Source organism: Nelumbo nucifera, chromosome 1 (genome assembly GCF_055504915.1).
Source record: "Nelumbo nucifera cultivar China Antique chromosome 1, China Antique-T2T, whole genome shotgun sequence".
NCBI lineage: Eukaryota > Viridiplantae > Streptophyta > Magnoliopsida > Proteales > Nelumbonaceae > Nelumbo > Nelumbo nucifera.
Genome location: NC_142649.1, coordinates 80,828,123 through 80,852,711, shown reverse-complemented (window position 1 = coordinate 80,852,711; position 24,589 = coordinate 80,828,123). Strand labels below are relative to the sequence as shown.

Genomic DNA, 24,589 nt, shown 5'->3' with positions numbered 1-24,589 from the left:
TAAACAAACCTGAGTCTCTGATTTTAATATTAAATGAATTCCTGCCAAGATAATGAAATTCTAAAAAACACAACTGTAGCACCGTAAACCCACCAAATCCTAGACCTAAAAGCACAATGAGGTTCTCTACAGTTCCATGCCGCAGAGAGCGTAAACTAGATATCTGTTCTTATTCTCAGTAATGAATGACGTGGTCAGAAAGTATGCAAAGTCGATCCAATCCATGGAAAGGCAAAGACAAATGTAACTATAAAAAAAAAAAGAAGAAATAACTTGTTGTATGCCATCATCATCACGCAGCAATAACTGGCTCAGGCTCTGTAGCTGGTTGGTCCTCTGCTGCAGTAGGAGCGTCTACCTTGGAGTCTGGGATACCATTCACAACAGCATCTTTGGCAGCTCCTGTTGCTGCTCCGGCTGCAGCTGGTGCAGCATCCTTGGCATCCTTCCCATCCTTGGCGTCCTTGGCATCCTTCCCATCCTTAGTTTCCTTACCATCCTTGGCAGGTGGAGAGGGTGGTGGGATCATGTGGGGGGGAGGTGTGTGCTTCAGCTTCAGGAGTATCTGCCGCATCCTAGAAAGATCAGTGGGCTTCCCAGGCTTCGGGCCCTGGATAACTACAATGGATGGCTTCTTTTCTTGTTCCTTTTTTCCTCTCTTCTTCTCAAGATTAGGGACCTCATATGGAATGAGCTCTGCTATTGCCTTCCAGTATTGTTTGTCCGCATTTTTGTGGAACTTCTCTTGGTTAGCCAAGTATAGCTGCCCAAATAGAAGATTACTTGCATTAGGAATAAAACTAAATAATTAATTTAATTTGTTTTGTTAACCAAAAAATAAAATAAATTAAGAAAATCCAAAAGCGCAAAACTAGAAAGGAAAGGTAGAAGCAAAAGACTTAGGGCAACTCAACCTTTTCCCTTTCTCTGTTCTGTGCCTTGTTAGTCTCACAGTTGACTTTTCTTTTCTCATAGAAAGTTCGTTTGTATTCTTCAGCTTCTTCAATAATCTGGTTGCGCATCTCCTTCTCCCTCTTCTCCTTCTCTTCAAGATGGATAGCATTTTGGCTGCACCAATCCATAGACAAAGCACAATTTTTATGAGAGGTAAACCTCCACAATAACAAAGTAAATATCTAATCAGCCTGATGGATCTCAGGAAAGAATTTCTTGGCAGAAGTACTTGTCCAAGATTAGCCAGTCGGCTATCCACTAAGGATTGGGTAGACTCTCTGCTGGGCTCTTTAACTAGCTTTTCTATTTGAACTTTGCTGAACAAATTAGAAAGTTTAGCTAAGTTTTTAGCTGAATTGGATAGTGGCAAACAATCCATTGTTAGATCTTTATTCTTTAGCTTTTTTAGTTAATTCTTTGTTCTCCTATGACCTGATTGTCATATATTAGCATTTAGCAAGAGAAAAATATAAGACATACCAACAAAAGAATCAATATCTTTGACTCATACTTCGGGCTGAAAATAAAGGCATGTGCTTGCTCCATTCTGAATGACCACAGAAGTTTCTGCTTCTAATCAATTAAAAACACTCTTTTAAATAAAAAATCAGACTTACAAATCCTAACAGTAAAACCCGGGGGGGGGGGGAAAGAATAGGTATTTGATTTGTCCCCTTGTTCCACCTTTTCAAACCCCAAAAGGCCAAAACATGTCAAATGCTGGTCTTAGCTATCTGGGGTCTTGGGAGGGGTAGACTGGGTACATTCGTAACCTTTGACATTTTTTTTGTTGGAAAAGTAGCTGCCCTCACGTTTCTCATGCTTGCCAGCCCAAGATTTTACCACTACACCTAGTAATGGTAATTATTTTATATTATTGTTTAAAAATTATAATAGCTTAAAAAACTTCAGGCATCACTAACAATTGTTTTACTTATTATTTTCTTTAACAGGAGCATAAAGTTCAACCTTTTTAACAAAAAAGTTGCTTAAACAAAACAGTTTTTTCCCTTTTTTTTTTCATTTTGAGGGTCTGGGACTTGATGTATTGGTTCATGTGCCTATCAATCTTCAACCCATGTGTAATTGCAAAATAGTAACAGCATAAAGGATTTCCCCTTTTTTTCATTTTGAGGGGGCTGAGGCTTCATGTATGTATTTGGTTCATGTGCCTATCAACCCATGTGTAATTGCAAAATGGCATGAATAGCCTTTAATGAGTCACATTTATATTCTGAATTTTGTAGTCATTGCATGTACAATTTACGAGTTAAGTTTTCTTTGAGCCAAAGTATGATAGCAGCAATTCTGTAATTTATGTTTTTCATAGTTCTAGTAGGATTTGCCATCTAAAGAGCGTCTATATATGTCTGCGTCAAAATGTAGTTAATACTACCCAAGTTATTTTGAGTTATCAGTTTTTACTTTTTACAGCCTTCTGCATTAGTGATGAGTGATTCTCACACCCTAGAGTGACCCTGCTTGGATGAGTCTTGGTTTTTTTTATCTCTTTTTTCCCTCTACATTTTCCTCTAATTTTGCAAGCAACTATTACAGTACAGCCATCAATGGCCTATAAACACTTCAGAAAGGAGTTCACTCAGCATTACTAAAAGTAGGAATAGATCTATAGCCAAATGTTCCAAGCCTTATCCTTTCACTAAATTCTCATAAAAAGAAACACACCTCTCTCAATCACCCCTGCCTAGGTTGGGCGAAAACCTAATCTAATCCAGCTTCCCTCCATCTTTGTAACCTCATAAACATGCCCTAGAAATAGTTTTTGAAAACTCTAACCCCAATTCTAATTTTCCAAATATCTCTCAGTTCTCTCATAGAAATTTAATCTTTTCATGTCCAACTTTCTTTGGTTGTCTTCATATTAGGCCAGCCTTTACAAATCTTTATTACCATCCATTCTACCAAATTTAATCTTAAAACAACACCTAGAACTATAGTTTCTAGAATTTTCATGCTTTCATAAATGTGCACAAAACTCTACCAAACTTGGTTACCTTTTGCACATAATTTCCTTCTATACCTCATACAAAATTTAATTGAAAAAAAAAGAAATCCATCCATATACTTAATTTCCATATTCAATGAAAATATGCAGTCCTCAATGATATGACCTTCTACAACTCCCTAGATTTAGTACTAAAATCATTTATAACCCCTATCCTTGACAGTCAATACCTCCTAGACTTGCCTTTAGGTATACCTATTCTACATCATTTTAGTATCAGCAGTTGGTCCAGTTGGTTTGGCATCAAATAATGTCAAAAACACCTAGTTGCAATCCATCCTACATCAGTTTGGTCAAAAGCAGGTGGTCCTACATCATTGGTATCATAGTTCCTATTTGTTATCTTTCCTACATAAATTTGGTATATGAAGAGCAATTGGTCCTACATCAGAGCACCACCCATCTTTACTTAACCAGGCCAATTAAGTTTATATAATTTAGTCTACCGATCCAAATAAAAAAAAAAAAAACAGAAGAAGAAGAAAGAATGAAAGAAAGAAAGAAAAAAGACAACTTAGTGGGCCCTTAAATCATTTATCACTACTTCAACCCATGTTCTTTTTGGCTTGCTCTTGCTCTTCTGGCTCCAACTTGAATAAGCCACTTCTTACTGGTGCTATTGATGGTCTTCTCTGCATGTTCCCAAACCATCTCCGTCCACTTTCCCTCATTTTATTAGTATTATACTATTATTACCTATTGAAGTTACTAACTTCTACGTTCTTCAGAGTAATTATGTTTCTAATTCTATCATCTCTATCATCAGAAAAAATATTCACATTTCCAACACACTTTTTTTTTTGGACAGTTTCTCTTTTGATTGCCCAACCACACATAATTGTTGACCTTTATAGATGTTTTATAAAATTTTCCTTTTAGCATAGGTGGTATTTTCTCGTCACATAAAACTATGGATGCACCCCTCATTTTGCCCATCTTCTATTTCTATTGGCAACATCCTCCTCAATCTCTCCCTTGTTATGAATTATGGGACCAAGGTAACAGAAGAGATCATATTAAGACATCTCTAGGTTTCCAATTAGTATACCCTGAGAAGAGATGATTTATAAAATTGTAGAGGTTCTCCAACAAATCAGGATATAGGCCTCTTTGCAAAACATGCATGAATAGAAAATCTAAGTATAGCTGAAGTCTTGACTAGGCATTTTGGAGTCCTAACGCCTAGACAACCAACTAATAGGGTGGTATACCTAGAAAGATGTTATGTCTCTTTAATGTATTGATATGAGCAACCCATTTTCAGTTGAAAGGAATGTAGGCATTAATTATGCCACTCTTGGGGGGTTGGTCACGAATACATTTATTTTAGCAAATGATGCAGTTACTTCTACTTCTAATACAACCAATCCATCAAGCAATAAAATAGCTGATCAATGATAGCTATTCTCTCATACAGTGTTGCAAAGTATATAATAAGCCACCTCCTTGATTCCTCTGCAAAAAGTGAGGACCTGAACAGTATCAGCTAAGGATGCTAAAGTTCCTTAGTCCTAATCCTCAAAACCACTTGGAAAACAACTCTACTTGTGGATATCATTCATGGTCATCCTCTAATTCCAACAAGTCAAGTTTCCCAAGAGAATTGAAGTCATTTCATTATTACTGACATGTCCACTTCAAGAAAAAGTTGATCATAAATTGTTCTTCAGCCTCTGATTTTGAACTTCTCTAAGAGGGAAATGGTAGAGAACATGGATTGATTAGATATTTAGGCAAGTGCACCAAGATCAAAGGACTCAAGCTGCAGAAGTTTGCAGGGACCTAATCCTTTTTTTTTAACAAAATTAACTGTGAATTTATTCACTCAAATAGGCACATGAGAATGTACAGAAGCCAGAAAAGGCTGAGGCAGAATTACAAAGGCAAAGTACTGTCTCTAAACAAATTTTCACTATAAGCCCCTGATTTAGATATGCTGTCAGCTACAGTGTGGGACTGGGATCTATAATACTTTGAACAAGATAATATGGAGCTATGCAAGAGAATGAGATATGCTATGCTAGAAAACCGATGATCAATGTTGGATCCCCTATTTGAGAAAATACTCTAGCTAAGAGTTAGCACTGACCCTTGTACCTAAATGTTAATTGCACGGAACAGGGGAATTGGAATAGATGTGGGATGTATTAGTGTCGCCTAAATAAGAAACTTGCATCTCGAAACATATTAGAGGTAGTACTAGTAGAATATTGCTAATATCAAGGGAAAAGTACGAATACACATGATGCAGAATTCTGAATTCCAGCCACCCCCTACGACTAGCCCTCTCCCCCCCTATAAACCACATCCTGCCCGTGAATTTGGCATCAATTCACGGTCAGGATGCATTCCCCCTGTACTTCGTGGCTAGTAAATTCTGAGCTGGGCTGATCGGTATTCTCCCTAATATCAATGGTTTGAGGTAGACTGCTCATCTGCGTTAAAATTTGGAAAAATCCTAGGCTGTTATCTGTTTGAGGAAAGAATCTATCAGATCAACTCAATTGAATTTGGAAAAATAAAACACTTACACCTGTGATAACCGTAGATGTGAATTCGAAGAGAAAAATAGAAGTTTTGTATGATGTCAACCAAATTTGGTAAATTTTTATTCCTATATAATTGGTCCAAAAGAAAAGGATCCTCATTCAATATAACAGTAAATGAATACAAAAAATTTGGAACCCCTACTCAAATTTCAAAACAAAGATGGAATAATTTAGCTTATGAAAATTTTCCAATCACGAAACAAAGATGATAATAAATAGAATGAGAGTAACACAAACGGATCTGCGTGTCTTCCGTTAGTATCAATTGAATAATCATAAATCAAGAAAACAAATGCAATGTGCATCTCAAATTGGCAGTGTTTTTACCGGATCAACACAATTGAGACATAAAATCAAAGAAGAAGGTATCAAATCGAATAATTCGGGACCTCACCGTCGCCATTCGCGAAGGGCAAAACCTTCCTCTTGCATTTCACTGGGAGGGGGAAGCACGGGTCCGTCGGTGGTGAAGATGTCATCCGTGTCTGCACCGAGATCGTAAGGTTTGCCATTACCGTTGGAAACAGGAACCGACGAGAAAAGGGGCGGAGAGTAATCGGGAGTGGGATCTTCGGCTACGGAGGAGCTAAAACCGTAGATTGGAGGAGAAGGTGGAACACTGTCAAAGGAGTGGGAGACGTGTTCGACAGTAATCTCTTCTTCAATGGGGAAATCATGGTTGTAATCAGAGGTTGGAGGTGGAGGGATGTCGTCGGCTACGTCAATGGGGTCTACCTTCGAGTCCTCGTCGGCGGCGAAATTCGTATAGGAGTCGAAGCGTTGGGAGGGGAGGCGAGGGTCGTAGCCTAAGTAGCCGTCATCGTCAAAGGGGCGAGTTGAACTCCTCACCTCTTCTCCATCGTTCATGAATGTATCAAATGACGACATTTCTGTGCTTCTTACCTTCCTCTGACTCTGTGACTATTGTCCCTCTCTCTTTCTCTCCCCTCTCTCTGTGTTCCGGAAAAGAACGAGTCCTTTTTCCCTTGCTATCCCTCTGAGTCTGTCTTTCGCCTTGCAGATTGTTCAGTGGAAAACTGGAAAAACAGACTTGAGGAGGAATTTCTCTCTCGTAAGAAGGAAGGAAGAGGTGGTGGAACAGGAAGTAACAAATATGAAAATGAAATGGAAAGTCGGTCGGTTTCCTTCAATTACCAAAATGCCCTTTATTTTATTTTGAATGACTAAATGCTCCACTAAAGTAAACTATTAGCGAATCAGTTGAAATAGAAAGTCCGTCGGTTCTCTCACTCTCACCCTCCCCCCTGGGTGAGTGGGTGGGTCTGCATTCAGATTTTTACGGGAGAACTAGAAGCAACCAAAAAAAAAAAATCAAAAATACTGATCTAGCTCAGTTTTGCAGTCTTTGGCTCAAGTTCTGGAAAGCTGCCAAAGTTTGTAATGTTTTGTCTTTACACGTGGCTTTTGAGGATGTCTTGGTGGTTGGTAATAATGGTCCAAAGTTCAAATAGGCCCAAAAGTTCTAAAGTAAATTGATAAATTCTAAGCTCCATCCAGTAAAATCACTTTTGCTACAGTCATTGCTTAAAATTTCTTTTAGATCATCAACTCGTATTCAAGTGTTCAGGATCTTCAGGCACATACATGGAAACTATATACTACACATCACAAGCAAATGAGAACATTTGTACAAAAGTTAATCAATCTGTCAATTCAACAAAATCAGCACTGAGACCATTCAACATGGTCATGCAACTACAGTTGCTATTTTTTTCCCTTTCTACAGGACAAATGGCAACTAAATCAGCTGGTTGAGACACATCCATGATCCATCCCTTTAAGCTGCAGGCAATGATCCTCAAAAGGAAAAACCAAGGAATCAATCCTGACTGCTGCCAGACCTGTGAATCCCATACACAAACGTTATCTCAAGCAATGTTGGCTCTTTCAGGGTCTCGCTTGCTGACAGTACAGATACTCCTCTAAAGCTCAAGAGAGTAATACCAGAAACTAAACTCTCTTCATCAATATAGTATTCCTTCATAAATGTAAAAACCGAAAGCCCCCGAAAGAGAAAAATCTTAACCAAAGTCATCTCTCCTGAAGACCATGGAACTTGAAGTGATGGCATGATACACATAAAGAGATAGCTGGGGAGTGGGGATCAGCAACCTTCTCACATTCTGCTGACCGATGGTGATGATTTTTTGAAGATAAAACATGAAATTTATACCTGTAGTGTAACTCTGCTGTTTATCAAGATCATCTATATCTCTTCCCTTACTTTTCAAAAGAATTTGGTCAGTTCAGTGTCAGATCTATCCAATGGGATTTCAGCATCACAGGAAAGTCAAAACCACATTAGTAGTATTGGTTTGGTGGAGAATGGTAGTGATATGGATAATGCTGCCCATCATGTGCAAATGTGCAGTAGAGATGACAACTCTACACCCATTATTGGACTTTTGTCAATGAGGGGTCTTCTTGGAATATCTGATGGAAGGTATCAACTGCAAAACTCGTGAGAATTCTAACTTCAGCTGTTTACTTGAGATCCCTTGTAATGACCTGAAAGAAATTAGATATAATCAGTGCAAGAGTAAAAGGGTATAGAAAACCCTAATTCAAACACATCACATAGCAGCAAAGCCCTATAGTATTTTCTTTTTCTTGGTGTGCAGTTTTTTTTTCCCAATGGTACATTATATACAGAACTATGGACTAAGACTATCAGTCTATCACAAGTTCTTTTACCCCGCCCAAACTACTATAGCACACCTGGGGTGTGATTGGGGTTTTGCATGCTAAAGAAACTGTGCTGCATGCTTCAACATGGATTCTACAGATCCTTTCAATGCTCACCCTTTCTCTTGTTAACTTTGCCCATCACCCATCCCCAATTTCCAAAACAAAGGGATGTTATATTTGTAGGACAACTATTATGCATAAAGAATTTGTGGGTTAACTCTTAACACCCAAAACCAAAACCAGATCCAAAGTCCAAACATGCCTTTAAAATTAGAAATTTTCAAATGAATACTACAGTAATAATAACCACCAATCAATCTAAAAACTGTAACAGGTGGAAGTATCCACCTTGGAGAACCTGGACGTTTCAGAGTATTCTGACGAAGCATTAACTTTAGATTTCCAAGAGCTTCTTCAGCAACCTATGCAAAAAGATAGCCAAATTTGTTCAGATTCATGTTCATATTAGTGTCAGTAAGGTTTAGAAATAACAGAATAGATTGTATGATACCTGCACCTTGGATTCATCCAATGAGGACCCAATTCCCTTCCCTGCTACATCAACCTATAAAATAGTCCCAAAGGGAGAAGGACTACCAATTAGAAAAAAGGGGCATCCAATAGTCAAAAGCAGCACTATAACTAGATTACCATATATACGACCCATGGGTAAGTATTTGGTGGTAGCAATTATGAAATATAGATAGCATATAGTCATTAAAGTGCTAAGTTGAGATTGGCAACAGTGAATCACCTTGTCACCTAGGTGATGCAAGCAACTAGGTACTCGCTTAGATTACATCTAGGTGACATTTTTTTATATAAAAGGTCTGATTAGTTTTAGCTCATTTCCCTAGGAATGGCAATGAGGTGGGTTCAGGGCGGGGATAAAAGTTATCCTCCACCCCTGATCCCCGACGGAGACAGGTTGTCCACGGGGACCCAAATCCCTGAAATTTTTTAATTAACAGTATTTTTTGAAAAATAAATAATTTTTTTAAAATATAAATAATATTTTAAATATATTTTGATATATATAATAATATAAATAATATCATATATACAATAGTATATATTTAACATGAATAAAATAATATATAAATAATACCATATATGTAAATATAATCGGGGTCAGGGCAGGGCGGAGACTTCACTCCCCATCCCTGTCGCCGCCCCGTCAAGGCAATCCCCATCAGGTTAGAGAGGCTGGGTACCTGGCGGGGATGGGGAAAATTGCCATCCCTACATTTCCCTATCTTTTTATGAATTAATTTGTTTCTCTAGCAAGATTCAAACATCTAAATTCAAACTGAACTCATTGTGAACTTGACTCCAAATTGAAGTATCCTAGGACCATTGAGTCACCATTTTTAATTGCCAATCTTTTGATCATAATGGATAGTCAATAACCAGTCAACACAATCCTTAGGCCACATAACTCATCCAAGAGACAGCCCAGTTTCCCAGCAATTAAACTGTCAAAATGCAAAGCCATGTGTAGTAAAAACCAAGGTGCAAACTTTTGGTTCTACCACAGACACCATAATCAGTCCCTTTATAAAGAAAAAGGCAAAGACAATTTTGAACACTTTAAAAATTCAACCTTAGTTCAATGTGGGACTGACTCCAATTTGTAAGTAGCATGAGGTTTACTTCACTGAAAATTTCAAGTGCAAATTCAATCATATTTTAAGTTCCTTCACCTTAATTGAGTTTATCAAGTAACAAATCAAGATCTCATGGTATTTAAAAGCATGGCTTTCAAAAATATAAAAAAAATTATACTGTATTTGTTATGGGCCCGAGAATAGGATCTCGTCACGGGTCGGTCCACGGGGAAAACCTCCTGTTTTCCCTTGTTCCTCCCTTTTCTTGAGGAACCTATTTTGGCACCTTAATGGTGATTTGTTCAAGAGATCACCAACTCTCCTCTGCTCTCTTTCTTGACTGAAATTTTTTATACCTTTATTGAATAATATCAGCTCCTTAAATAGGAGATTACAAGAGATAAGAGTCCTACTTTTAGGAAGACTCCTTTCTAATTAGGAAGACTCCCTACTAATCTACCCTACTGAACTGATAAGATAAGATAAGACTCCCTTAATCTATCCTACTGAACTGATAAGATAAGAACTGTATCTAGCTAGAATTAGATAAGATGAGAATCAGCAAATCTTGCTCCCTTTACTGCTGCTGCCGGCAGTGATATGTCTTCCCAATAAAAGCGTCCACATCAGTATTGATGAGGGATGAGTGGATGAATGTTGTGGATGCAGCTGCAGACAGTAGCAGTACAGCAGCAGTAATGGGCGTTAGATTCAGTTTCTTAATTACGCAGTAGCATTATTATTTCCTAGGTCTTTTAGAAAGTTTCTTAATGTTTCTTTTAGAAAGTTTCCTTTTAGAAAGTTTCCTAATGTTTTTAGAAAGTCTCTTAAGTTTCCTAATGTTCTTAGAAAGCCTCTTAATGTTTTTAGAAAGTTTCCTTAAGAAGGACTCTTGTAATTCCTATTTAAGGAGCAGATGTTATTCAATAAATCCATCCAGAAATTCAGTCAAGAAAGAGCAGAGGAGAGTTGGTGATCTCTTTAACAAATCACCATTAAGGCGCCAAGATAGGTTCCTCAAGAAAAGGGAGGAACAAGGGAAAACAAGAGGTTTTCCCCATTAACCAACCTTGACGAGATCCTATTCGTGGGCCCATAACAATTTGGTATCAGAGCAAGGCGTCATGGGTGACTTTGAGCAATTGAAGACTAGTGTTCATGATCTGGAGCACAAACTCGTGGAAAACAGCAAGGAGGTGCGCGAGATCAAGGACGACGTCCGAGAATTGGGGCGCCTGATGGAATTATATTTTTCCAGCAAGGAAAAGAGTTCAGAAGGGGCTGCAACCACAGACGTCCGCCGACCAGATGCGGCAGAATCGTCCGGCGAGCAGCAGGTCGTTGCCCAGGGGGTTGCGGTCGTTCCCAAATACAGCAGGCTGGAATTTCCTTCCTATAATGGAACTGGAGATCCTTTGGGATGGCTATACAGATGTGAGCAGTTCTTCTGCAACCAATGAACAGAGGATAGGGACAAGGTAGGCTTAGCCGCATTCCACATGACAGAGGAGGCGCAGCTCTGGTTCTATATATTGGAGCAGGAGGAACCTAGGCTCAGTTGGACCCAAATCAAATCCTACTGCCTTCTCAGGTTCGGGCCCCCATTAACAAGCAATCCATTGGCGAACTAATCAACCTCAAACAGACTGGAACTGTGGCTGAGTATCAGCGCCAGTTTCAGACCCTCCTCACAAGAGCATCTTCGGTACGACCAGACCAACAGGTTGACATGTTCACCGCAGGGTTAGCAGAAACTTTGAGGGTGGATGTGGAGATGCAAAATCCCCCCAATCTGGTTACTGCTATGAATTTGGCCCGCGCCTTTGAACGCAAATTGCAACTCAACAGCAGAAGTATCAGTATAGGGCGGCCTCAAACAACATGGGTAACCCCGAACCCACTCGGAATGGCTCCATCTTCAGCAACCAGCCAAGAACAGAACCCACAGACGAGCAACAATTCCAGATCGGCATCCAGTGTGGGAAGCAGCGTTGTTGCTCCCCCTATTAAGCGCTTTGTTAAGTTGACTGATTTTATGTATTGTTGGTCCGGCTAATAAGTGTACATGTTAGTATTGGGCTTTAAACTGTTTGGTATTGGGCCTTATTATTGAGCCTAAGTCTGTTTAGTGTTTTAATCAGTCTGGGTGTCCCATCACTAATCAGGGGTGTTAAAGTGAGCCGAATAGGGGTAGTTTAGTCATCTTATGTGTGTTAAGTAGTTTGCTTATGTGGCAGTTTTATTAGAGTACTCTGCCCCACACTTAAGTATGGGCAATTTAGTCTTTGTAAAGGTTATTAGAATCTAATTAAGATTAAGGGGGTCGACTGTATGGGGAGTCCATCAGATTTCAATAGACCCTTATTTTCTTACTTCTTCTCTTCTTCTTCCTTCTCTTCCTGGTTCGAGTTACTGTAGCAGCATTCGAAACATGGTATCAGAGCCATGTTCCTGACCTACTTCAGTTGGTAAAGCACCTCAGCAGTGTTCGTGACTCTTCTTCCTACGTTTCTGGTCAGTCAATGGAGAGAATTGGTTCGCCCTAGGTCTGAAACCTCACAGCTTGTCTCTCTCTGCTGCGCATATTCTTCTTCATCAAGAAAAGTGACTTCAGCAGTGAATGGTTGGTTGAGAGTCTCAAAGGAAGGTCGGTTATCTCTTCTTCTTGTGTTGCTGGTATTTCTGGGTAGAAACCCTTCATGAGGCTGTTAGTATAGTTCAGAACCTAGAGAACTAGGTTCATTGTTGCCCTAGAACGGGCTGTGTGTACAGTAGCCGAATGGTGTAGGGGCTGCTGTAAGTTGTTGAGTGGTGTTAGGGCTGCTGTAAGTGGCCAAGTGGTGTAAGGTGTAATGCTGTGACCTAGCCGAACTTTTGTGGTTGTGTAGTGCCCTCTCAAAAGTGTTAAACTAGTTTGAACTGGGTGTAACAGGTTTGACTATGTTGTAGTGCTTGTGTTGCACAATCCTTGTTGAGTGGTTGTAAGAGGGCTTATATGTTATTAGTGAGTGTTAAATTGATTCTTATGTGGTTCGTGGTGTTGTGAAATCAGCAGTAGTGTGAATAAGAACAAGGCGTGTGTATCCACTATTGTGTTTAGGGGTTGCTATAAGTGCCAGAACATCAATTTTTGGATAACAGCAGTCAGCTTGTTGCTGAGAATTCAGGTTAGAGGCAACTGTGAAAGGTACCATGGCAGCAATAGGAGATGGGTGTAATGATCAGAAACCTAGTGTGGTGGTTTTCCCTGACTACCTACGTGTACAGATGACCTCAATTAAACTGAATGGGGAGAACTATGTTCCATTGGCTAAGTTGAAAAACAGCCCACTTGGTGTATGGAACTGTTTGAGATTAGATGCAAACCAGAAAATGAACAAACAAGAGAGGAAGAGAAGAGAGAGCTGGCGGCAATGAGTGTTAGAGAGTAAGAGGTTCAAACTTAACCCCTCTCTAACACTCTAAACATCTTATTAATAAGTTAATCTTTGACAAATTACAGAGAGGCCCTTGAGTGAGCAGGAAAATACAAAAAACAGACTATTACAGAGTATGGGCCCAGAATAAGGCCCACAACAGAGAGAAACATAACATAACATAAAATGACAATCTATGGGCCATTCGGCCCATCTTCTCTACACTCCCCCTCAAGCTGAGCATAGATGTTAATCATGCCCAGCTTGCCAGTGTCATGTTGAAGCCTTGCCTTGGAAATGCCCTTGGTGAGAAAATCTGCCAATTGTCCTTCAGAAGTAATGAATGGAAGACACACTTCACCGGAGGAGACTCTTTCACGAATAAAGTGTCTATCAACCTCAATATGTTTGGTTCTATCATGTTGAACCGGGTTGTGAGCAATGTTGATGGCAGCCTGATTATCACAGTACAACATCATGGGTTTGTCATGATCTACCCCAAGTTCTTCCATTAAGGACCTTAGCCACAACAATTCCGAGACTCCATGTGCCATGGCTCTATATTCTGCTTCTGCGGAGGATCGAGCCACAACTGTTTGTTTCTTACTCCTCCAAGAGACAACATTACCAGCCACCAGACTGCAATACCCTGAAGTAGATCTTCTATCATCAATATTACCAGCCCAATCAGCATCAGTATAGGCTTCAAGTTTCAGATGACCATGTTTGGCAAATAGAATTCCTTTTCCTGGAGAGCCTTTCAGATAGCACAAAATCCGTTCTGCTGCTGCCATATGGGTATCTCTAGGAGCATGCATGAACTGGCTAATGCAACTGACAGCATACGCAATATCTGGCCTAGTCATGCACAGGTACAAAAGCTTCCCAAGAAGTCTCTGAAAGACCCCTTTGTCTTCCAACAAAGTTCCATCCGAAGCTGAAAGTTTGTGACTCATATCAATAGGAGTTGCAGCTGGTCTTGCACCCAATTTGCCAGTTTCAGACAACAAATCAAGGACATATTTCCTCTGGGAAATAAGAATCCCATCCCTGGATCTGGCAACTTCTATGCCAAGGAAATATCTCAACTCCCCCAGATCCTTAATCTCAAATTCTGTACGGAGGAAAGACTTAAGGCCCAAAATGCTTGAGGCATCATCACCAGTCACTATAATGTCATCAACATACACAATGAGATACACTGCTAGAGACCCACTTTTCTTCACAAAAAGAGTATGATCTGACTGTGTCTGAACATAGCCGAATTTAACAAGTGCAGCTCTAAATCTCTCAAACCAGGCTCTAGGAGATTGTTTGAGGCCATAAAGAGATCTCTTCAGTTTACATACCTTTCCTTGCATATCTTTCCCATACATTCCTGGAGGAAGACACATGTAGACCTCCTCATGTAAGTCACCAGTCAGAAATGCATTCTTTACATCTAACTGATAGAGAGGCCAATCAAAGTGAGCTGCCAGAGATAAAAGAACCCTCACAGATGTCATCTTAGCAACAGGGGCAAAAGTCTCCAGATAGTCAATCCCATATGTCTGTGTGTAGCCTTTGCAACAAGTCTGGCCTTGTACCTCTCAATAGTCCCATCTGCCCTGTATTTAATGGTAAAAACCCACTTGCATCCAACTGGATCCTTCCCTTCAGGCAAATCCACCACCTCCCAAGTACCATTTTCATGTAGAGCATCCATTTCAGCCTGCATGGCATCTCTCCATTCTGGAATCCCAAGAGCTTCTGATACAGACCTAGGAATGGGGTTAGAAGCAACTGAAGAGAGGTAGGCACAATATGAAGGGGAAAGTAGGTCGTAAGAAAGGTGTTTGGAAATGCAGTGTGCAGTACACTTCCGCTTTCCTTTCCTAACAGCAATGGGGACATCAAGATCTGGGAAGGAGGATTCCAAGGGAGCTGAAGCAATACCTGTTATCTCATCTGTGATTGGGAGGGTATGAGCCTCATCTGTTGTAAGGGAAACCACTTGCTCATTCCCGGATCTCTGCCTTTGATACACTTTGGGATTATGGGTAGGACGAGGAGGTAAAGAAATAGGAGCACTAGGACAAGAAGAATGAAGTGGCTGATCCTCCTTTGATTCATTTTGTGAGGATACAGATTTGTCAAGAGACTGAACTGGGACAGGAAGAGGAAGAGCAAAAACTTGTGACAGACTCTCCCCCTGTTGACAATGTCCTTCCTGAGAGGAACCATAAAAAGGAGAAAGTTCATCAAAGGTAACATCCATAGAGACATGTCTGGTGCCAGTCTTTGGATCAAAACAGCAATAACCCTTTTGTGTGGGGGAGTAACCAAGGAAGATGCATTTGTGGGCTTTTGGTTCAAACTTGTGTCTCTGCACACTTGGAATGTGAACATAACAGATACAACCAAACACACGAAGAGGAATTGGGAAGAGATCCTTATCTGGATGAAGAAGACTGAAGGGGGATTTAAACCCTAAAACCCTGGATGGCATACGGTTTATGAGATAGGTAGCAGTAAGTACAGCATCACCCCAAAATCTTGTGGGAACATGTGAGGCAAATAAGAGGCTCCTTGCAACTTCAACAATATGTCTATTTTTCCTCTCAGCAACTCCATTTTGTTCAGGGGTTCTAACACAGGAGCTTTGGTGAATAACCCCCATGTCAGAGAGATACAAGGATAAGCTCTTCTCAAAATACTCTTTTGCATTATCAGATCTGAAAACCTTAATTCTGGTACCAAATTGAGTTAAAACAAGCTCATGAAATTGCCTCACAAGTCTCAGGACTTCGTCTCGGGATTTCATTAAGTATATCCAAGTGAATCTAGAAAAGTCATCAATAAACAGGATAAAGTATTTGTAGCCCCCCATAGAGGGTAAGTGGTAAGGCCCCCACACATCAGAGTGTACAATATGAAAAAGAAAAGAGGATCTTTTACTGCTCACAGGGTAAGTTTTTCTACAATGCTTTGACAACTGACATGACTCACAATTGAGACTGGACACACTGACTCCCTTAAACAGTTTGGGAAACAAATGACTTAAAGCAGAAAAAGGTAAATGACTCAACATAATTTGACTAACAGACTCTGAAGAAGTAGAACCAAAAGCAACATTCTTGGGATGATCAAAGCATTGGCCAGGGGTGTCAAGCAAGTATATTCCATTCGCTTCATGGCCACTCCCAATCACCTTCCGAGACTTCAGGTCCTGAAACGCACAGTGAGAAGGGAAAAAGGTTACACAACAATCCAATGACTTGGTCAAGCTACTTACAGATAACAAGTTGGTATTTAACTTAGGTACATGAAGAGTGGAAGATAAAAGTAAAGAGTCTGTAGGCTTGACAGTTCCCTTGCCAGAGATGGGGGCAAGAGAACCATCAGCTAAGGTGATTTTGTCACGACCAGGAAGCAAATCATATGACACAAACAAAGTGGAAAGGTTGGTCATGTGATCAGAAGCACCTGAGTCAATGATCCAAGGGGTCTTGGGATTACCTGAGGTAGATGCATGGTTAGCAGAAGCCCTTATACCTGAGTGAGCAAATGCAGTGGTGGCTGGACTTCCAGAAGGGTTGGATGATGAAGTTACACCTTCAAGCTGGCTGATCATCCTTCCAAACTTCTCATATTCAGCTTTCATGGCTGCCAATTGTGCACTTGCAGACTCAAACTCTGTATCTGTACTTGTGGCAGTATGTGCACTTCCTGTCTTTCTACTGTCATTCTTCTTCTGGAATCGGATAGGAACAAGACTGGGATGCAATTTCCAGCACTTGTCCTTAGTGTGTTTCGGCTTCTTGCAATATTCACACACCACCTCCTTCTTTCCTGTGTCACTGGGAGCTCCTGTAACCCCTTTGGGTTTGATTCCCATATTTGCAAAATGATCATTGATACTGACCCCTTGAACCTGCACTTTCCTCCTACTTTCTTCACTGCTGACCAAAGCATATGCTTGAGACAATGAAACATCTTCCTTGGACAAGATGTTTTGCTTTGTAATGTCATATTCAGAATTGAGTCCTGTCAAGAACTCAAAGACCCTATTCCTTTCAACCAATTTCCTATATGTTTCAGCATCCTTAGAGGTATCCCATGTCACGGCCTCTATCAAATCAATCTCTTGCCATATAGATTTTAGGGCTGAGAAGTATGCTGCAAGTGACTTCTCCCCCTGTCTTAGAATCTTCACATCACTTCTCAGTTTGTAAGCTCTGGCAACATTCAACTTCTGGGAGTAAGTTTCTGCAACACTATCCCAGATTTCTTTAGCCGAGTTCATCCACAAGTAATGTTGGCTAATCTGTGGCTGCATTGAGTTCACAAGCCACCCAATCACTGTGTAATTCTCCTGCACCCATTTCTCATAAGAGGGATCCTCCTCTGGGGGAGCTTTCTTGCTCCCAGAGATAAACCCCCACTTTCCTCTACTGCAAATATGAATTTTTACGGATTGTGACCAGGCCAAATAATTGGTTCCATCCAATTTAACTGTAGTTACAGCCAACAAGGAATCAGTTGTAGTTCCCAAATTATGTCCATATTTAGCAGTGCTCTTGTTCTCAATTTCTGAGAAGTCCATTATGTAACAGCTTCAATTAGGGTTTCGGCAGGCCTTTAAAAGTGATCTGATTTCAAAGAACTCAGATTGAGTTGAAACAGTAGCAAACACAACAATTCACAAACTCAGTTTAGAACTGACAGCCGTGAGAACCAAGTTCGGTGGCAGCACTTTCAAAGAGGAGAAACCCTGATTCAGCCTTCAAGGAACAATCAGTAGGCCTCTAAACAATATGTATTCTTGGTTCCTAACAATAATTTCCCAAGGAGAACAAAGAAAACAGTCCACAGTACCTAAGAGGACTTTTTACAAACACTATGTATGCAACAGTCAACACTTCACTGTTAACAAGCAGAAATCACTTCAAGAACACCTTGTCTAAGTCCAAGAAGTAGCTGAACTAAGTAGAGGCTTATACCACTTAATTTAGATCAGTTTTTTTTTAGCAGTTTGGAAGCCCAATAACAGCCGAACCACACTTCCAGAATAACCCAGAAATCAGTCCAGCAACAGTGGGCCGAATGGAGGTGTTTTGAAGGCTTTAACAGTCCTCCCGGATAACAAAAGAATAACTCAGCAAAGAACTGAGAAAAGACTTACAGCAAGAGAGTCTCTGGTTTCAACTATAAACCAGGCCGAACACTTGTTCTCTGAGATAATTTCGAAAGTCCTTTTCTCTGATTTCAAATCAGGCCAAACAACTTGCTCTCTGATTCTTCCTGGTCACCGAACCCTTCTCCAAGTGTATAGAAACTTGGGCACCCTCCAATGACCTCCAAGAACCAGGCAGATGACTGTAAACTTTCAGCCCTAGAACCTCCTCATGTAGTTGGCTGAACTAGAACCACATGAGGGACACACCAAGCAATGACCCGCTCTGATACCAAGTTGAAAAACAGCCCACTTGGTGTATGGAACTGTTTGAGATTAGATGCAAACCAGAAAATGAACAAACAAGAGAGGAAGAGAAGAGAGATCTGGCGGCAATGAGTGTTAGAGAGTAAGAGGTTCAAACTTAACCCCTCTCCAACACTCTAAACATCTTATTAATAAGTTAATCTTTGACAAATTACAGAGAGGCCCTTGAGTGAGCAGGAAAATACAAAAAACAGACTATTACAGAGTATGGGCCCAGAATAAGGCCCACAACAGAGAGAAACATAACATAACATAAAATGACAATCTATGGGCCATTCGGCCCATCTTCTCTACAGGCTAAATCTGTGGAAGTTTTCCTCAAGGCAAAGAGGAAGGTGAAGCACATAAAAGATGAGAAACCATCGGCTGGCTCCCCAGGGTTTGATGATTGGAAACAAGAAGATGCTCAAATCATGACTTAGCTATAGAACAGTATGGAACCAAAAATTAGTGCCAACTTCATGTTTCTTGATACGGCTAAGGATACATGGGAACATGCTAAGAAGTTGTATTCTGGACAAGATAATACAACAAGAGTATATCAACTTTATCAGGAGTACTTTGATTTGCAACAAGGAAACAAAACACTAGAAGAGTACTATGCCAGCATGAAGAATATAAGGAATGAACTCAATGTCTACCATCCCCTCACTCCAGATATTAAAGTTCAACAACAGCAAAGGGAACAACTAGATGTTACAAGATTCTTGGTGGGGCTGAAATCGGAGTATAAACCAGTTAGAGCCCAAATATTAGGGAGCTCCACCCTTCCTACACTTGAGGAAGTATTCTCACGGCTTCGCAGAATTCCTTTGGGACAGACAGAGAATCCCACACATTCTGATAGATCAGCACTTGTGACAACCAGAGGAGGTGGACACAGTACAAGAGGGGGAGGACATACCTCCCGAGGTGGCCGTGGCAGTTCCATGATTGGTCGGGGTGGTCGTGACTCAGGGGGAGGCCGTGGCAGAGGGAAGAATAACTCTGCAAGGAAGTGTACTCATTGTGGTAGGGAAGGACACACAGTGAATTTCTGTTATGACCTACATGGCCCTCCCTCCAAATGGGTTAATCATGCTGTAGCAGGTGAGGTTGACATCAGTGACAGTAAACAGGCAGACCGTACTCCTCTTCCATCTACATCTACTTCTGGGAGGGAGATGGTGAGTGTACCGCGTGATGAGTATGAACGGTTCCTTCAAACTACTTCACAGCATACCACTGCCACACTTGCCCACTCAGGTATTGCTTGCATGTCATCTAAAACCTCTCCCTAGATTATTGACTCTGGAGCCTCAGATCATATGACCGAGACTCCAGGTGTGTTCTCTTCTCTTTCTGAAACCTCCACATCATAAACCGTTACACTTGCCAATGGGTCCTCATCTCCCATCTGTGGTGTTGTAATGTTGACATGGCTTCTATGCCCTTATCATCTGTTTTATATGTACCTAAGTTTCCATTCAATCTTATGCCTGTTAGTAAAATAACCAAAGCTCTTAACTGTTCTGTTACTTCTTTCCTTCCACTTGTGTTTTTCAGGATCTCAAGACGGGGAAGAAGATTGGTGGGGGGCATGAAGCTGGTGGATTGTATTATCTTGACGGTGGTGGATCTTCAATTGCTCTTCAGACTTCACTTACTCCTCTACAATGGCATTGCCAACTGGGACATCCATCTCTCAAGGCTCTCAAGATATTGGTTCCGTTATTGAGTCATTTGTCAGTTTTGTAATGTGAATCATGTCAGTTTGGGAAACATCATCGTGTGTCCTTCAGTCCAAGAGTTGAGAGTCGTATGTTGAGTCCTTTTTCTTTGGTTCATTCAGATGTTTCGGGTCCATTCAAAATAGAGTCGTATAATGGGTACAAGTATTTTGTCTCCTTTATTGATGATTGTTCAAGAATGACATGGATTTACTTAATGAAAGAAAGAAGTGAATTATTTTCCATTTTTCAAAAATTACATGCTGAAATACGCACACAATTTGGTGTTCCAATCAAAGTTCTCCGTTCAGATAATGGCCGTGAATACTTTCTTACTTCATTTCAACAGTATTTAGAACAGCATGGCATTATTCATCAGACCTCATGTGCATTCACCCCTCAACAAAATGGGGTATTTGAACGGAAGAACCGTCAACTTCTTGAAACTGCTCGGTCTATTCTTCACCACATGAATGTTCCTAAACGGTTTTGGAGTGATGTTGTACTCACTACATGTTTTCTCATTAATCGGATGCCCTCCTTCATTCTTCATGGTTGGTCCCCCTTCTCTATCTTGTTTCCCACATTATCTCCTTTTCCATTAACTCCTCGTGTCTTTGGTTGTGTGTGCTTTGTCCACAATCTAAGTCTTGGAATAGACAAGCTAGATGCACACTCAATTAAATGTGTCTTCCTTGGCTACTCTCAGACTCAAAAAGGGTACAAATGTTATAATCCCATTACCCGAAAGTGTTATGTCTGCCCTGATGTCACCTTTTTTGAGTCTGTACCCTTCTTCTCAAGTTCTGAAGCTCCTTCGTCTCCACCCTTACTTCCTATTCCTCTTCCTGTCAGTGATCCAGTTCCAGATGCTGTTGTTGGAGTAGACTCATCACCTCATCCAGTGCAGATCACCACCGAACGACCACCAATCCGACAAGTGTATACACGTCGAACGACACCGGCCCCTCCTCCAGCTTCTACCTCATCTGTGGATCCTCTCATGGCTCCTATTGCTGAACCTTCAGACCTTGACCTACCCATTGCCTTACGGAAAGGTAAACGCAGTTCTACCCTCCACCCCATTTCCAATTTTGTTTCATTTTCTTGTCTTTCTACCTCACATCGCCAATTTGTTTCACTTTTGTCCTCTATTTTCATACCGAACAATGTTCAAGAAGCTCTTAGTTCACCTGGATGGCGGCGGGCAATGGAGGAGGAACTTTCTGCTCTTCAACATACTCAAACATGGGAACTTACTACTCTCCCACCTGGTAAGCATGTTGTGGGCTGTAAATGGGTGTATACTGTGAAATACTTGCCAGATGGTAGTGTGGAGCGTCTGAAGGCCAGACTTGTTGCTAAAGGTTACTCACAGTTGTATGGAGTGGACTACATAGAGACATTCTCTCCGGTGGCTAAGATTGGTTCTGTTCGTGTACTAATTTCCCTGGCAGTTATGTATGATTGGCCTCTGTTTCAGCTTGACATAAAAAATGCCTTCCTCCATGGTGATCTGGTAGAGGAGGTATATATGGAGCAACCACCTGGGTTTGTTGCTCAGGGGGAGGATGGTAAGGTGTGCAGACTGAAGAAGGCAATTTATGGGTTGAAGCAATCACCACGTGCTTGGTTCGGGAAGTTCAGCGAAGTGGTGAAGAGTTTTGGAATGAAGCAATGCCAGGTTGATCACTCAGTGTTCAGCTATGACTCAGAAGCTGGGAATATCTTATTAGTGGTCTATGTGGATGATATTGTCATTACTGGCAGTGATAAATTGGGGATTGGCAAACTAAAGGTATTTCTGCAAAATCATTTTCAAACAAAAGACCTTGGAACATTAAAGTATTTCTTGGGAATAGAAGTTGCCAGGTCAAAACAAGGTGTAAATCTGTGCCAAAGGAAATATGTTCTTGATCTATTGGAATTAACATGATTGTTAGGTGCAAAACCGGCTAAGACCCCTATTGAACCAAATGTTAAGTTGAACAGTGATACAGGAGAAGTATTTGAAAATCCTGGAAGGTATAGATGACTAGTGGAAAAGCTGAACTATCTGACTATTACGAGACCCGACATCTCCTTTGCAGTCAGTGTGGTGAATTCATGCAGAACCCTCGTATACCTCACGGGGATGCAGTTCTTAGAATTGTAAGGTATCTGAAAGGAGCTCCAGGCCGTGGGCTATTGTATAAACCAGGAGGAAAACTTGAAGTAGTTGGGTATATAGATGCAGATTGGGCAGGCTCAGTGAATGACAAAAGATCTTCTACAGGCTATTGCACATTTCTTGGAGGAAATCATGTGACATGGAAGAGTAAAAAGCAGACGGTTGTGGCCAGAAGCAGTGCTGAAGCCGAGTATAGGGCCATGGCACACACTACCTGTGAATTAGTGTGGTTGAGGAATCTCCTAAAAGAAATTGGGTTTCACATGGATAAACCTATGAGATTGTACTATGACAATCAAGCTGCACTCCATATCTCATCCAACGCTATCTTTCATGAGAGAACAAAGCACATAGAGGTTGATTGCCACTTTGTGAAGGAGAAGGTTCTTGCTGGAAAGATAAATACAGAACATGTGGGCTCGAATGATCAGTGGGCAGATATTTTTACAAAAGCTCTAAGCTCAGGGAAGGTGAACTACCTATGTAACAAGCTGGGATTATATAACATATATTCTCCAGCTTGAGGGGGAGTGTTAAAGTGAGCCGAATAGAGGTAGTTTAGTCATCTTATGTGTGTTAAGTAGTTTGCTTATGTGGAAGTTTTATTAGAGTACTCTGCCCCACACTTAAGTATGGGCAATTTAGTCTTTGTAAAGGTTATTAGAATCTAATTAAGATTAAGGGGGTCGACTGTATGGGGAGTCCATCAGATTTCGACAGACCCTTATTTTCTTACTTCTTCTTCTCTTCTTCTTCTCTTCTTCTTCCTTCTCTTCCTGGTTCGAGTTACTGTAGCAGCATTCGAAACAAGGGGCATTCCAGACATTTCATGTAATACTGTACTGTAATCTACTATAAATAATAGTATTGTTGACTGGGTTACTCAGTTCGACATTCTCAGCATTTGTTTGCCTTCACCTTTCTTCTACTACTTCAGCTGCAATCTCTCAGCAAACATGGTATCAGAGCATTGAGCGGTCTTCCGGTTACAGTTGATGCCAACTCTTCTCTCTTGCTTGCTTTCTCTCCTCTTTTTTTTCTAATTGCTGCAGAAAAACCCTAGGGTTGCCGTAGAACATAACATAATTCGAATCTAGGGTTTCTCTTGGCTGTAGGGCACAAGGGAGGTAAGACCCAGAAGTTGATGCCCTACTAGACTGCTTCTAGTAGCTAGAAGCCATTTGGCTGCTAAGAGAGGTCTGTATAGGACAGACCTAGGTTGAGGACTGATTTTAGCAGTCCTAGTATTGGTCGTAGGGGTGAGCCTCTTTACAGCTGCAGAAGTCGAAGCCCAAGTGAAGTCTGCATAGTGCAGTGGTGGAGAGCTCTCAGTTTCAGGTCGGTTACTTGCTCACAGAATTCCTCTTGGTGCTGTAACTAGTTCACTTCAGGACTGTGACCACTTTGGCTTGTCTGAAACTGTGTTATCTACACAAAGTCTGCATCCAAGATGTCTTCAATATCTGGAGAGGTCTCTTCTAGGGATAATAGACCTGGTGAGAGGTCTTCAAATCTGGAGAACCCGAATCTGCACAGCTTGCAAATTACAAGTGTGTTGCTGGATGAATACAACTTCAAGGAGTGGTCTGTTTCTGCAATGCTTTTTATTACTTCCCGTGAACTCACAGGTTATTTAGATGGGAAGAAGAAGGAACCTGAAGTTGGCAGTGTGGAGTATGCAGTGTGGCGCAAGGAGAATGCCACAGTTATGTCCTGGCTGCTTGCTTCTATGACTCCTCGAGTTGCCTGGACTGTTCAACACTTTCCCACAACAGCTAAGATTTGGGAAAAAGTGTCCAAAACCTATGGACAGAAGAGAAACAATGCTAGAATAGACAGGTTGAACCAAGACATTGTTGCTTTAAGGCAAGGGGATATGACAGTTGCAACATATTTTGCAACTCTAAAAGGGTTGTGGGAAGAGCTTGATCACCACTTGATTCTGGATTGGGAGAATTCCAGGGACA

General features: G+C 40.9%; 1 protein-coding gene and 1 pseudogene across 2 annotated transcripts in view; both read right to left on the bottom strand.

Annotated features, from left to right (window-relative positions):
* Nucleotides 1-6,622, bottom strand: LOC104587174 (uncharacterized). Its single transcript, XM_010244667.3, has 3 exons — nt 5,924-6,622; nt 915-1,068; nt 1-763 (listed from the first exon to the last, which is right to left on the bottom strand). Exons 1-3 carry the CDS (start codon nt 6,415-6,417, stop codon nt 293-295), a joined length of 1,119 nt encoding a protein of 372 aa, XP_010242969.1. The 5' UTR covers nt 6,418-6,622; the 3' UTR covers nt 1-292.
* Nucleotides 6,623-7,994: 1,372 nt separating this feature from the next.
* LOC104588904 (RNA polymerase II C-terminal domain phosphatase-like 1) overlaps nt 7,995-24,589 on the bottom strand; it is a 50,055-nt pseudogene continuing 33,460 nt past the window's right edge. Inside the window, exons 12-14 of the transcript XR_016081145.1 lie at nt 8,756-8,803; nt 8,587-8,660; nt 7,995-8,058 (exon numbers count right to left, since the gene is read on the bottom strand). The product of XR_016081145.1 is annotated as an RNA polymerase II C-terminal domain phosphatase-like 1 (transcript). The remainder of the gene's footprint in view (nt 8,059-8,586; nt 8,661-8,755; nt 8,804-24,589) is intronic.

Excerpts from the sequence above, each read along its gene's own strand:
- LOC104587174 (XM_010244667.3), bottom strand. The coding sequence starts at position 6,417 with ATGTCGTCATTTGATACATTCATGAACGATGGAGAAGAGGTGAGGAGT. Across the intron at positions 1,069-5,923 it reads GCCCTTCGCGAATGGCGACG|CCAAAATGCTATCCATCTTG; the intron begins GTGAGGTCCCGA and ends GGATTGGTGCAG. Across the intron at positions 764-914 it reads AGAACAGAGAAAGGGAAAAG|CTATACTTGGCTAACCAAGA; the intron begins GTTGAGTTGCCC and ends CTATTTGGGCAG.